General features: G+C 39.3%; 1 protein-coding gene across 4 annotated transcripts in view; it reads right to left on the bottom strand.

Annotated features, from left to right (window-relative positions):
* Positions 1 to 569: 569 nt before the first annotated feature.
* The window catches only part of GCLC (glutamate-cysteine ligase catalytic subunit), a 35,682-nt gene continuing 22,400 nt past the window's right edge, over positions 570 to 13,851 (bottom strand). For 3 of the 4 annotated variants that reach the window (XM_064447904.1, XM_064447906.1, XM_064447905.1), the window contains 10 exons: positions 12,897 to 12,971; positions 11,983 to 12,099; positions 10,981 to 11,119; positions 10,319 to 10,431; positions 9,559 to 9,651; positions 8,714 to 8,818; positions 6,506 to 6,587; positions 6,306 to 6,409; positions 6,086 to 6,206; positions 570 to 2,285 (listed from right to left, as the gene is read on the bottom strand). In XM_064447904.1, coding sequence (XP_064303974.1) covers positions 2,080 to 2,285; positions 6,086 to 6,206; positions 6,306 to 6,409; positions 6,506 to 6,587; positions 8,714 to 8,818; positions 9,559 to 9,651; positions 10,319 to 10,431; positions 10,981 to 11,119; positions 11,983 to 12,099; positions 12,897 to 12,971 — 1,155 coding nt within the window. In that variant the 3' untranslated portion in view covers positions 570 to 2,079. The remainder of the gene's footprint in view (positions 2,286 to 6,085; positions 6,207 to 6,305; positions 6,410 to 6,505; positions 6,588 to 8,713; positions 8,819 to 9,558; positions 9,652 to 10,318; positions 10,432 to 10,980; positions 11,120 to 11,982; positions 12,100 to 12,896; positions 12,972 to 13,851) is intronic. The other variant, XM_064447907.1, reaches the window with a different exon arrangement.

Genomic DNA, 13,851 nt, shown 5'->3' with positions numbered 1-13,851 from the left:
TGAGAGCCTTCACCATGCCACGCCACTGAAAACAGGCCGGAGCACATACCTTTGCTCTTCACCTAAGGAACATAAGCTGCTTAGATACCGCAACCATGGACACCTCAACAAACAAGCAGCAGCTTTGTGTTTATTCTTCCTCATCCTTTCAGCAAACATACATACAGGAACGCATGAGGGAAACTTCCAGCCGCAGCTTTTAGGCATCATAACAAAATTTGCTCTCACTTGCAGGACAGCAGCCACCTACCATGCCAGAAGAGTGGTTTAATGTCAACTGAAAGGGAGAAAGGACATCTGTTGATGTAGTACCAGCAGGAAAGTACCCTAACTTTTTTTAAGGGGTCTTCCAAGCATAGCACCTGATGCTGTGCAATCTGGCAGATGCTACCACGACAAGGGCAAGGCCTTCTCTGTTGCAGGGGTGGCAGCCATTTTGCCGTTAGGCCTGAGACATTTCACTATGAACAAAGTGAGTCTGGGTAAGATGAGCTATACTTGCCTGGTATGCAGCTCCTCCTTTTTAGAATCTGAACATGTGAGTTCAAGTTATGCAAGTGACCAACGTGTACTGCGAATTTTATTTTTATTTCCTTATTACAGAAACTAATTAGCATATGCCTACATCTTGATTAAAACAAATTCACCACCGCAGAAAAAAAAAGCATTCTTTTTATTCTCTAAAGCACACCTGTGAACAGAGACCAAAGTCTAATGTCAGTACATAAAAGCTTCTTCTTAGTGCACCTCTTCATTGCAGTTTCTCCATTAGTTCTTTTTCAAAAAAAATCATTACACCTTAGGTATTTATATATGCTTACATTAAGCTTTGCATAATCTACCCATAACGCAATTCACTTCTAGAAGTCAGTTAAGAAGCTAAATCAAAAAGGCCCCTTAAGTTTGCTTTATTTACAGTTGCAAAGGCTAGATTTTAAATACTTTACAGTCATTCCCAGCACTGGCTCCCCATTCAAAGGATTAGTGCATTCCATGATTTCTTTATTACTATTTTCTGGAAGGGATGAAGTTGTCTATCCCTACAGCTATGTAGGTACCTCAGCTATCTACATAAAGTACCCTATAGGAAATAAACATGCTGACAAAAATATCTATAATAATGAATGACAAATGAGAAACAACGTTTCAGAAGAACGGACAAGTGGTTGGTTTTGTGCTGCAATCACTGTCAACTGTGGGACCAGCAGCAGTGTGGGAGAAAGCAGTTAAGGAGTGCTGAGGTCCAGAGCCCTCTCTTGGTTCCTGGTTCCTCTCCTTGGTTCCACTCATTTCCTCCTCTCTTTCACCACATCTGCCCTGTTACTGCTTTTTTGTTAAATTATCAGGCAAATTTCTGAACTGCGATAGCACATGAATTTACTTCAGACCGGGGGGGGGGGGGGGGGAAGCGATGCATCTGCAGACAGGCAGATTTGTGTTATCTGACTGAAGACAGACCTGTCCCTCTTGAGTTTTACAATTTGTGAGCGGATGCAGGTCTTGTGGCAACTGAGAAACTGCTGTAAAGATTAACAAAGGGGATGCACATGCATTTATCTGTTTTTACATACTTTCAAAACCCAAATGGAAGCAAGAAGTATCTGCGGTTCAGGTAGGTCCAGAAGATTCTCTTTTTTTTTTTTTCTCCTCTTACACAATAAGGTAGGTTACTTAGCACATTCCAGGTTAAAAAAATTACAGTAAACATTCAGTAACTGGAATGCATAGAATATACAAATACCATTACATTTACAGAGCTGTTCAGGACAATCTTTCTAGAATAAGCATAAAAAAGTTACAAGCTAATTCACAATAACTTTAGATACAATGTTATTAAAATACATTGATGTTAATCATAAAAATATTTTACTATTTACATGTACATTGTATAAACCTTAACAATAAGAATATGCCCATTTTCAGATGCCTTAAATGAATATTTAGGCAGATTGGCCCATTTTATAGTGCAGTATCCCTGTTTTGGTCTTCACACCATGATACTGTACCAGATTCACAGTATCTTTGCTAGTGCTTTGCAAAAAGGCTTAAACTTTCTATTATTTAAGAAACATTCATTCATTACAAAGAACCAGTTTTGTTTCCACTTTGCTTCTTATTAAATCCTACCCCCAATAGTTCAGGACACTCTGCCTGGCCTTGTGCAATTTGGTTGCATTTCCAAATAAGGCTATAATTCATTTCATCAGTTATCACACTATCTTGCTTGTAGTCTGGATGCTTTGCGATAAATTCCCTCATCCATCGAGCAACTGTCATTAGTTCTCCTGTGGGCAAGGGAAGTCAGATTTCACAGTTTATCCGTCTAATTTAGCAGTACAACACCAAAAGTTCTATGCATTATATACACAATGAATAGTCCGTGCTTTCATGAGAAACACATTCCTATACATCTATTTTTTTAAATATGGCTCAACTGCAGGCATAATTAAGCTGACGTATTGCCGACAGTCTAAAACCCACTCGTCTGGTGTGATCTTCAAGCTTTCAGATGTTGTAATGAGACAGTGCGGAGAAAAGTAGCTCCTGGAACAGGTGTTAGCAGCAGGATGTACAGCAAGAGGTCTTAAACATGTCATTTAACAGAGAATCTGGCTGAGACAAACCAATAGGCACCTCTACAACAACTACACATATATAAAATAATTTTGTAGTTGATCCATCCAACTCAGTTGCTAGTTTTGCTCTATCTACCTTGACTTACTACTCTTTCTCCCCCTGGCAGCTCCCCTAGCAAAAAATAGGCGGGTTCCCCATTATACCAACTCCTGTTTTGTACACACTGCCTCTGCTTCGCTATGCAGTCACTATGCAGACAGGGCTGTCAGCAGGTGCCTAAGGGTCCCTGACACTTCTATACAGGGTCATCAAATGGCACATGCCACTTGCAGGAGACCTCCATCCCTATAAAGTAGCAGCTGGAGGCCAGCGGGACACCAGTGTTTAGGCTACTGAATCTTGCTCCTGAATACAAGCAAAACTTAACTAGTACAAGGTTAAGGTAACTCTGACAGTAAGATATTAAAGTAGGCTGACTGGATGCTTGAAGAGTCTAGCAAAACTTTCATTGCTAGCTACTGGAACCTCAGCTTCCTTGTAAGAGTGGAAAGAGTCAAGGGCTTCCAGTACAGAAATCTTTGGTTTAATATTATAAAAAGCTAAAGGAATCAAGTTAGGGAAAGCAAGGAGGAACACACAAAAGAAAAGTAAAAAGCATCCGAGACTGTTTAAGGATATCCTATCAGTGGTTTTGAACAGTGGCACAACAACACAAATCAGAAAAACTGTGGAAAGTACAGGGGAGAAAAGCAGAATAAAAAAAGGTTATTAGAAATAGAAATATCCCTCAAAAAAACCCAGTCATGTTTTAAAGAAATGAGGCCAGAGTTTACACTTCTATATAAAAAGAAGGCAGAAAAAAATACCCAAGAAGCGTTATTTGCTGAAGGCACTAAGAGCTCACATGAAAACTTTCTCAAACCAACCAGAAGCAGGGGGCTTGCAAGAAAATTGGTGGGGATGGGAGATGAGCAGAATAGAGCACGAGACACAGTTTTGGACTAAAAGCCACGGCAGGCCATCAGTGCAGGAGGAGAGATGGGAGAGCAGTCCAGCTCACACCACCACAGACACCTAGTGGTCAGACAGTCCAATCGCTCCCCATCCTTTGTACTGGTGTAAATCTGCAGCACCACCGTGAACACAGCGTGCAGCTCTCAAAGAACATACGAGTATCGGGAAAAGGCACGACAGACTGACAAAAGGTGTGAGCCAACTTCCAAGCGAGTACAGACAAGACAGAGGGAATTGCAAGTTTGGAAGTAACAATGTACTTGAGAAGTTTGCAAAATTATGAATGTTGATGAGATGTGAGTAGAGAAACATCATCCTACAATGCAGGAACTGGAAGGCATATCATGTTTTAACTGGAAAGAGCATTTAAACATGTATAACTACAGGAATTACATTTTTTCAAAAAGCACATAATAAAATTGTGGCATTTCTTATTGTATGACTTTATGGTGAACGAAAGTGTAACTGCTTCAAGAAGAATAAGGTGACGGTCATGGAAATCACATTTGCAAACAGTCATCAAGCACGATGATTACTGCACCACCTTCAGCCGAGAAAGTGCCTACGCTGCAGACAGCCAGGGACCACGAGAGCATGCCAGGACAGGAATAGCTTAGTAGTGCTATATCTTAATACTGCTTTCATTAATATTTGGTGGTGGTCAGCAGCTGCTGCTTGCCTAGAAGTCTAGTCTGAGTGGTGGCAGTCACACACCAGCTCGACAGAGACCAGGAGGCAAATACCTAGCTGTGCTGGAGGAGGAGATGTGTCTGAAGCACAGATGAACCATGTCAGGGCAAGGTTAAAGCCATGGCAGCTCAGGTGACAGTGTTTAGCTCTCATGAGTGCTTTGTGTTCACCATTTGAGGAGAGAAATCTGAAAAAAGGCCACTCTCTGTGGTCATGCCTCATGCTGGACAAGCTGCAGTTCAGGAACATTTGATTTAAGATTGAGAGTGAACTGGAATAATCCAAAGCTCACAATTGAGGGACATCATGGCACGGTAATACAATACCTAATGCTTTTAATTCTGTGAATTCTGGTTCTCAAGAAGCATCATTTAAAAACCATTTCAGTTCATCAGAGTTAAGATATAAACTCTAGACTCTATCCACCTCACTCTCACACCTTCTAGGTCTGTGTAAATATATGAGGTGACTTTTGCAATGCCTGGAACTTTGCACCAGGTAGCAAAGTTGTTCTTTGGAAGGGGAACACCTGCTGCAGGGTGTCAAGCCCAGGTCATCAGCTCTTGGGAAAAAAACTAGATGCTATAAGACTTAAGCATTCCTTGTTTTTTCAACAGCATTTTCCTGATGGGAGAACACCCAACAGCAAACAATGGCATATTCTGAAAGCATTGCTATTTTGAGGGCTGATGTGCCTCAGAGTTTTTCTTCCTGCCAATTCCTCTTCTCTCCCACAGTTAAGCCAAGCATCAAATCCCTATTACCTGAGGCACAGGAGCCTCCTACAAACAAGCAGCCTTCAGAAAGAACATTTACAGTGAAAGCTGTAATTAATTAAAACCTGTTACCATTCTGAAGTACTGCTAAAGTACTGAATTACCAGGCAAGAGACAGTCCCAATTTCCACCTCAGCTTTAAAAAGGTCTTTACCTAGAAGCTTCTACAGCAATTTTCAAGAATTAAAATGGAATGCAACACTTTAGGTGAAAATTGGGTTGGGGGGGAAATCTTGATTTATGAGACCAAAATCAACTGTCTAGCTAAATTCAAAGCAAGGCAGGCATACAAGGAATTTGCACATAGAAAGGTATAAAGCTGCTGCAGACTGTGCTATGCACACAGTTCAGAATTGAAGGTCAGCCTGCATCTTCTACTTACTATACTGCTGCATTTTAAAAAAGACTGTGAAGAGTCTTTATACCACCTGTCTTTGAAAACACTGCAACATGGGAAAGACAGGGGAAGAACCTGGTTTGCTCTGCCTCGAGGGAGTTCTGCTACTTACAGAAGCGCTTTCTTATCAGGGAGCTAAAGACTAGGTCCCATGCTCTAGCATACCAGAATTTAGACTTATGAATGCTTTGGAGCAGCACGCATTGGAGCCACACCAGTAACACCAAGCTATCAGACCCAGCCACACATACTCAAGTGACAGGCAAAGGGGATTAGTATTTGTGCAAACTACTGCAAAGTGGACAATGCACTGGCAAAAGCAGCAGTAAGGTATGCTAAAAAGAGAAATCTTGGATTGGAGATACAATTACAGCCTGGAGGGTGGTGTAAATTAGGAGTAATTGGTACAGTTAAGTTCTAAAATGGATCACAAAATATTTGCAATCAGAATTAGACAGGACCAGATTTAAGCCAGGGAACAGACTCCAGTCCTTTGCTCCTATGATTCAACGCTTAATCAGACAGCCACAGCTGCCTCAAGTTTTACCCAACTGAAAACTAGAGAACAGCCCAATTACTGCCTAAGTAGAAAAATGCCAGGAAAATCAATGTCAAAAAGTGTCAAACATACCAGATGCTCTCTTTTTTATTAGTTTCAGGTAGTTTAGGATGGTGCATCTGGTGTCCACATCCACTTCCATGTTTTCAAGATAGGAATTCAGAACTGGGATCAGACCAGGAAAGACTCCTTCCTGTGGAAGAGAACAGAGTCAGCATAAAACAGGCTCGACCTGGTTCCTGGGAAGGTGGAATGGAGGGGAAAGTTGTGTTTTTCAGGAAGAGGCTATGACCTTCCCATTGATAATTGTATCAATGCTCATTAAGGTGTACTCTTCTGTGTCAGTGCCTGTCCCGTTCTGTGCAGAGCCACATCCATCCACAACAGCGTTTCCACCTTCATGGGTGACAAATGGAAAGGAAGAAACAGTTAGAAGGCAAGAGATTCGCTAAGTTTCCACAACAGTGTTAATTAGATTGCTTGTTGTGATACCTTTGCAAATATCTTTTCTGAAGTAAAACATTCCCTGCCGGACAGCATCTCGTTTCTGGGCCATCTTCATGTTTTCATCCACCTGGCAAAAGCAGCATTTCAGAGATTTGTGACATTTTAGAAAATTAGGATTCTCCCAAACCCTCTCGTTTTGGTCTCATTTGTTGAAACATCTACTACGTTTCTTATTATTTTGTCACACAAGGCCAAGCTATGGAGATAAGTTTTGTTTCATTGTTCAGGGGTCCCAGGCAAAACTACAAAGAGATGACATTCTATAAAATAAGGTCTCCAGTAGAAAAGGTAATGGTATTATGTTAGAACATGCTACATGAATCTTTTAAGTTTGGATTAAAACACAGGAACAGCTGTGATTAACAGGTTGCATCCCATCTGGCAGACTTATTTGCATATTTACATGCCATTTCAATGAGTACAGAAGAAAATTGCCTTTTCCCTAGCTACAGTTTGCTGCTTTTAACAAATCATTGAAGTCTTCAGAAGAGTTACCACTGTATTAAAAACAAACTTTCAGAAACACAATCCCAGTAACTTTGTATGGGAATCATAAATATTCCATATCCAAACATCTGTTAGGTAGACTTAGACTACTAGTAAAGTAGTCTACAAACTACAAAGCACTGCTCATATATCTGCAAAGGACATAAGCATTGCTCTGTCTTTCTGGACAGAAGATTTTGTCCAAGTTCTTTGGCCAGTATGTTCTCAGGGAATTAACATCACACAGGTTTTGGATATTAGCTTTACTGTATCGTCTTCAGAAGAAGGGATATGATTTGCCAAATTCTTTGTTTGACCTTTAATTAAGGGCAATGCAAAATCTTCACTTACTCCCTACCTTTTAAAGCTTTGTTTTCAAAAGTCTGTTCTCATTCATTTTATATTATGAAACCTATTTACAAAACAGGCTGCTTTGAAAGTTTCAAAGAACTCCAGTCCTAGCTGGTGGGACCACTCAAACCACACTCAAATCAGACAGCAAAGATTTATGGGGCTAATCTCACACTAATCTGTATTATTTTTAACTGAAAGAGGCAGGCTTACCAATAGTTGTGCAATTCGGTGTTGCACTACCTGCCAAATTGCTTGGCAAGCTCAAGTAACTTTATGCCTCCCTATACCCCCACCCTCCCCCCCAACTCTTTTCAGGTTCCTTCAGCACCTGATCTCTTTTTCAGTCTGAACTGGTACTAGTTAAAATTTTGCACTTTTGAGACATTCCAAATAACAATGTAATTATGCACTGTAAGTGCTAAATTGCTGCACTATTTATGAAGTCTGAACTGCTTGACAACAGGAAGATAATTTCTCCTTTTAGAAATCATATCAACTGTATGGTATGATTACTGTTAGTTTACAACTTCAGTATTTTTCTCTATTTTAATTAAAAATACTAAGAAAAGCCACAGGATGCTACTGCTATGCTGTAGCCAGCACTAGCAGTATTTTCTGGTATACAGTCTGTCAAAAGCCTTCTGCACTACAAGACCCTTTTTAAAGTTACCTATAACATTGCAGGACTATCCATTTAAAAAGACATTTTCAGGTCAGGTGCCTCAGAAAGACATCGTGCAAGGACAGTTTCACCCTTACCAGTTCAACAATTGTGAGGACAAGATTAAGGAAAAAGCACATTTTGCACGGCTGGTCTAAGTCACAGTTGTGACCAGAATCAGCAGTATTTGTTTTCACTCAAATACTGTGTGACACTAAGCATGCTGAACATCTTTTCCTCTCCACCAGATACAAACAAAATAGCGAGTAAGAACACAAAACATAGGCAACAGCCATGTTAAAATAAATATCTGAAGTTTTCATTTTGACCTCCACAGGTTATTTTCTCCACATATAAAATGGTGGAAACATGCCCTTTCCCAGTCTCAAAACAGTCTTGTGACAATGGTATTTCTCAACATTTCTGCAGTAGTCAGACACTGTTAGGCACTACAGAAATTCCCACAGTATTTGTCTACAAACCTAATTACATGAGACAGCAGTAAAATATTTCTTTAATACTGTAAAGTGAAATTGATTCAAAGTACTGGTATAGATGAAATTTGACTTAAAGAGAAAAATGACTGTTCTGTAAGTGCACAAATATTAGTTCCTAGCTTGCAGAGGATAAAAATCAGACTTCAGGCAAATATACCACATTTAGCTCTAACAGATCTGATCTTTCACACCTACCTTGGACAAAGGAATGAGAAAATCCAGTTTATATGACAGAATCACTCTGGTTAGCAATACCACAAACACAACATATGCAGAGTTTTCGAAGTCTGTTAACTGGACCTAGACATGAAAGGATTAGAGATTAAATTACTTTAGTGGGAACACACTCATGGAAATAGGTAAATATCTGGGAGAGTTTAAAATATTTTGACCCGAGTGTTCATGTTGGTACTTGTATTCACACATGCTCTACCAGCAGAGATGGCAATGCACAAGCTGGAATCATCAGCAGTGACTTCAAATGCACAATGCATGCACACTATTCAAACTCAACGCTTTAATCCAATGCCAAAATACCCTTGTGTTTCAAAAGACTATCCAATAACCTGCACCTTCAGGCTCTCTGTGTAATTACAAATGTATAATAGCTTTTAAATTTCCACTTTAAAGGGATTGAATTCAGAGAGCTTAGAAATAGACAGCTATAAAATAAAAGCACTTGTGAAAAGCAAAACAATGACAGTGGAATTGTTCAGAACCAGGAAAAGTACTGGAAAAACACAGTCCCTAGAACCTAAACAGGGCTTCAGTTACTGTTGCTTTAAAACAAGCCTAATTCCTTTCCCCATCACCCCAAACCCATTAGCCTGCTTTGGTGTACTGCAGTAGATTCTCCTGTCAGTTACATTCCCACCGCCCATGTCTGATTAAATTCTGCTGTCCACTTCACTTGCGCCTAGCAATTCAGAGGGGAGGAAACGCTGCGTGAATAATCAGGGCTTGATACTGGATGGTAGAATGCCTGGTACTTTTCCACTTAAAAGGAAATGGGCTTTTATACATACTGGCGTCTTCCTTACCTCCATAGGTCTGAATTCCACTCTCCATCCAATATCTGAATTTGGAGGAGGAGGCTTAAACCTCATCGTCTGCCAGTTTGTAGACTGAATATTCTGCAAAGCACATAAATAATCTGTTACAACCAAGATGTGCATCATTCTGTAACATAATCAAAGAAAAATAAGCAGATAACTAGAGTCCTATATTTTCCCTGGAACAGCCCATCAAGTTAGAGAAGTGCTTCCAAACTAAGTAGCATGACTTCCTAAAAACCACAGTATAATTACCAGTTCTAGGAGCAAATACTTACACTTTCTCATGCTATTTTGTTTGAGGATAAGATACTAGGGGGCTGAGATTTAGCTGACTTTTTTTTGAGGCATTGATGCATCCCAAACTAAAAATACCTAATATTACCAAAGCTATTATTTCATTAAGCTGTACAAGGTAGACATTTATACCTAAGTGTCATGCAAAACAGTTTTTAGGAAGCCATAAAAAGACAGTTCCCTATAACACTTCGATAAATAGCTATAGTCTGGGCTTTTCATATTTTATTGGGTTTAAAGTATAAGCCACCACCTTCTCCTAAATAAATGATAAAACAAATAAATAAATGTGCTTATAACTGCAAAGTCATATGCTAAAGAACTAGTTGGAAGTGAAAAATTCAAGGGAGAAATTTCTTAGCTAATATAGTCATCCTCCAATTAAGCAGTACTGTAAAGAATAAGCAATTTTATGTATATATTTATTAAATTCCTCTAAATCAGACACAACCTCAAAATGGTCGGATTCATTTGCATCATCTAGATGTATTTTCTCCTCAAACAAAGTCAATGGGTCTCGAATGAACAAGTGAGCAATATGCTGTGCCAAAAGGTGGTCAATACCTACAAAATGAAAATTCAAACAAACAATTCACACATAGCAAAGCAGGCTCTAGGAAATGATATGTTTTACAAGACCGAAAACATCCAACTCTGCAATGCTACGTCAACCCACCACATCCTGTTAAAGTTTAAATGACGACTTTGGAAAGGAAGGAAGTGATTAAAGAGAAGGAAAAAAAACAACACCAAACCCAAAATAGGTTCTTGTTTGGAAGTGGCAGCAGAATATGGTGTGGCTGCCATTCTTCCTGTTTTCTGATGCACCTCTGTGCCATGTTTTCTAAAGCAGTTCTGCTCTCTCCATAAAGATAAAACACCAATGTGTCAAACACTGAGCTGCTCAAGCTGGAATCAGGGACAGTTTCCATTACAAACAAATACTTTTAGTAAAATCCGAAACTCTCAAGACCACGGTACACAGGTATTTCCTGAGTAGGAGTCACTCTGAGGGATGCACGATAATTGAAACAAACAAGAACAAAAATGTAAAATATCCCCACACACTGCAAGCATAATTCTTAACCTGCTCATAATGAAGCAAACACTTACCTTCCTTTATTAGGTGCTCGTAGATATCTTTGTCTATTGTCAAATCAATGTCATTGTATTTCTCACCACATTCAGATAGATAACTGTCTATGGAATCATATCTGGATTTACTGATTCTATAATGGTTGTTCTTCAGTGGCTATATAATTTAAGAATACAATATTTTAACAGCTTGTTAACAATGTTACCTAAGTTTTGCTCACTAATGACACTTATGTGAGAATTATTATCCTATTTATAAAAACCCTACAGCCTCAACTAAAATTATTCAAAGCATGAGTCTTAAATAGGCTTAATAGAAAGTGATCCTGAATTATGTTGTTTGTTTTTTTTTTTTTCCCCAGATATATGTATCCAAGCGGAAAAACAGTCATCACACATTGACTAGAATTCCCTAAAAGTGGAAACATTTTCCTGATGTAATATACCATTACCCCAAGTACCTGGAAAGCATTGTTACACCTATTGCAACACACCAATACAGTTTCACTATGTGCACGTTGTTAGACATGCTCTTAAAACAGGTAGTTCAAGAAATATTTCAAGTAGATTTTTGAAATTATTTTAAAAATTTCTTTAAACTTTTTAAGTGCCTTGAATGCCAGCTCCTTCTTAGAGAAACTCCTTAAGCTCAAGTTCTGACAACTGGCTCTTTTCACATAGTTCTAGTTTATGCTGCTGGATTACTCAGCAGCACCTGCTATTTAATCCAAAGGAATTTTTGCTTTTTGGGCTCAAGCAAAGGACTGGAATGTTTCATCCCAGGGGGACCTTTTCAGCAAGCTGTGGAGGAGTGAGTGGAGTTTAATTACATACCTAACTAAATATATTCACTAATGTAAACTGTACAACCAAGGCGAATGTTTATACTGTCTCTCCTGTATTTACTACAAAGACTGCCATGTTCCCTCATTAGGGATTCTGATGAGCACAAGCAGAATTTGAAGATTTAACTTTTTTTGGCTGAAAAAATCCAGACATCTACTACCTAACATCACTTACCTCTAGCCCCCTCTCTTCTCGTGTTCGATCATCTACAGATGCAGAGATTACTCCCCAGCGACAGTCAATGTCAGACACGTAGCCTCTGTAGAATGGAGATGCAGCACTCAAGGCCATCTAAAATAAGACAGCCTGGTTTGAAAACAAAGGACGAGCCAAGGAACCAAAAGCAAAATACAACCCCCACTGGAAAGGAAAACTTGCTGGTCCAGAAGTATATAGTTCAGTTTAATGTACAGCCAAAGCTATTACAACAACAAATCTGTCAACTGCTATCTCTAGAAAATGCCTAGATGAAGGGTTAGCGTCATTGAAGTGGCATCTGACGCTCTCCAAATTATTACCTCTACAGATCAGCATTTACGGAACACAAAGATGATATGGGCAGAAGCCAGTTCATGCAAATCAGCAAGTATTCTGCTCACACACTTCCAAACTCCAAAAGCTCACCTGACAACTGTTTTATTTTGTTTACTTTTGTTTCGCCAAGCACCTTAGCAACACAGGTAGAACATACCTCACTCGGAGAAGGACCTCCTCACCACCTAGACCACACCAGTACTTTATTTTTATGAAACCTGTTATAAACACCTATTTATGACCACATGCTTACAAAAGGGACAGATTTAAACAACTTAAGTGAAACCCTCTGTAACACCAGACGAGTTGAAAAAGTAAAGATTGTTTTAAGGAGTGACCTTGTCTTGTTTTTGTAAAAAACTGCCCCAAACGTACTTCTAGAGCTATTCAACAAGAGTCTTGTGCATGTGGGAAGGAGGGAAGAGGAGAAGAAACAGACATCAAATCTGTGAGCATCCAAAAATTTTGGTTTTTTTTTTTTGTTTTTAAACACACGTGGTATGTGGTGGCTTTCACACAACAAAGAGCTGATGTAATAGAAGTCCATTACTTACCACAATGGGACAGATCGTGGCTAGCTGATCATAGAGATACCTTGCTTCAGAAATACTGCAAGCCTGGAATGTTACCTGTTGGAAGAAATAAAATTGCTACCACAATTTGTATAATCATAGCGCAAACACAGCCTTCCTAGACTTAGAATCAGTGATATAATAAAATTATTTAAATACGACAAGTTTTAAGGTGTTCTTTTGTTTGGTTGGTTTTGGGCGGGGTTTTTTGTGTGGGTCCCTCCCCAGTTCTTGGATAAACTTTTGCCCCATCTATCAGAAGCGTTTCTACCACAAGCTTCTTTCCACACCATTTCCATGATCATTAAAAGATTTCAGACCACAGTGCTTCAGCTGTGAGGCTAAATATACAAATGCTTGCCAGAACCAAAGAAAACTGAGTTAACCTCTACAATACACATGGGTCAGTAACACACCTTCAGGAAATAAGCCAGGAACCTACTAACTTGGAACAACAGTCAGAAGCGATTGTACATGTAACATTTGTTTTATGTGACAGCTAATCCTGTTTCAAAGAACATTTCACTACACCTTTGTTTGATCCTGGAAAACTGTGAAAAGTAAATATCTTCATGTCTACTGTCACTTTTATTTAAAAAGAAAAATGTCTAGTTTTGCCTGTATTCAAGGACACGACACAGCAAAAGATGAAAAAGAAATTTTATTTGCAGGAGCCATTAACGATGTGGAAGCCGTACCACATACAGGCCACCGGAAAATATAGTTTTGTAACTTTTGGTGAAATCTGCTCAAAGCAGCATCAAACACGAGATGCATTTCCAGTAGCAGCCCTTACACTCCAGACTTCCCAAACCAACACTTCATGCACTTTAAAAATGCAGAGGAGGATCAATCACCTCAAAACTGTTAGAAGATGCTAAACAGATTAACAGCCTCTCTCTTCTTTGCAGTTTACATATTCATAGATCAGAGGATA

Source organism: Phalacrocorax carbo, chromosome 3, assembly GCF_963921805.1.
Source record: "Phalacrocorax carbo chromosome 3, bPhaCar2.1, whole genome shotgun sequence".
NCBI classification, from domain to species: domain Eukaryota; kingdom Metazoa; phylum Chordata; class Aves; order Suliformes; family Phalacrocoracidae; genus Phalacrocorax; species Phalacrocorax carbo.
The sequence above is the reverse complement of the archived record's forward strand: the minus strand, read 5'-3'. Positions and strand labels throughout refer to the sequence as shown.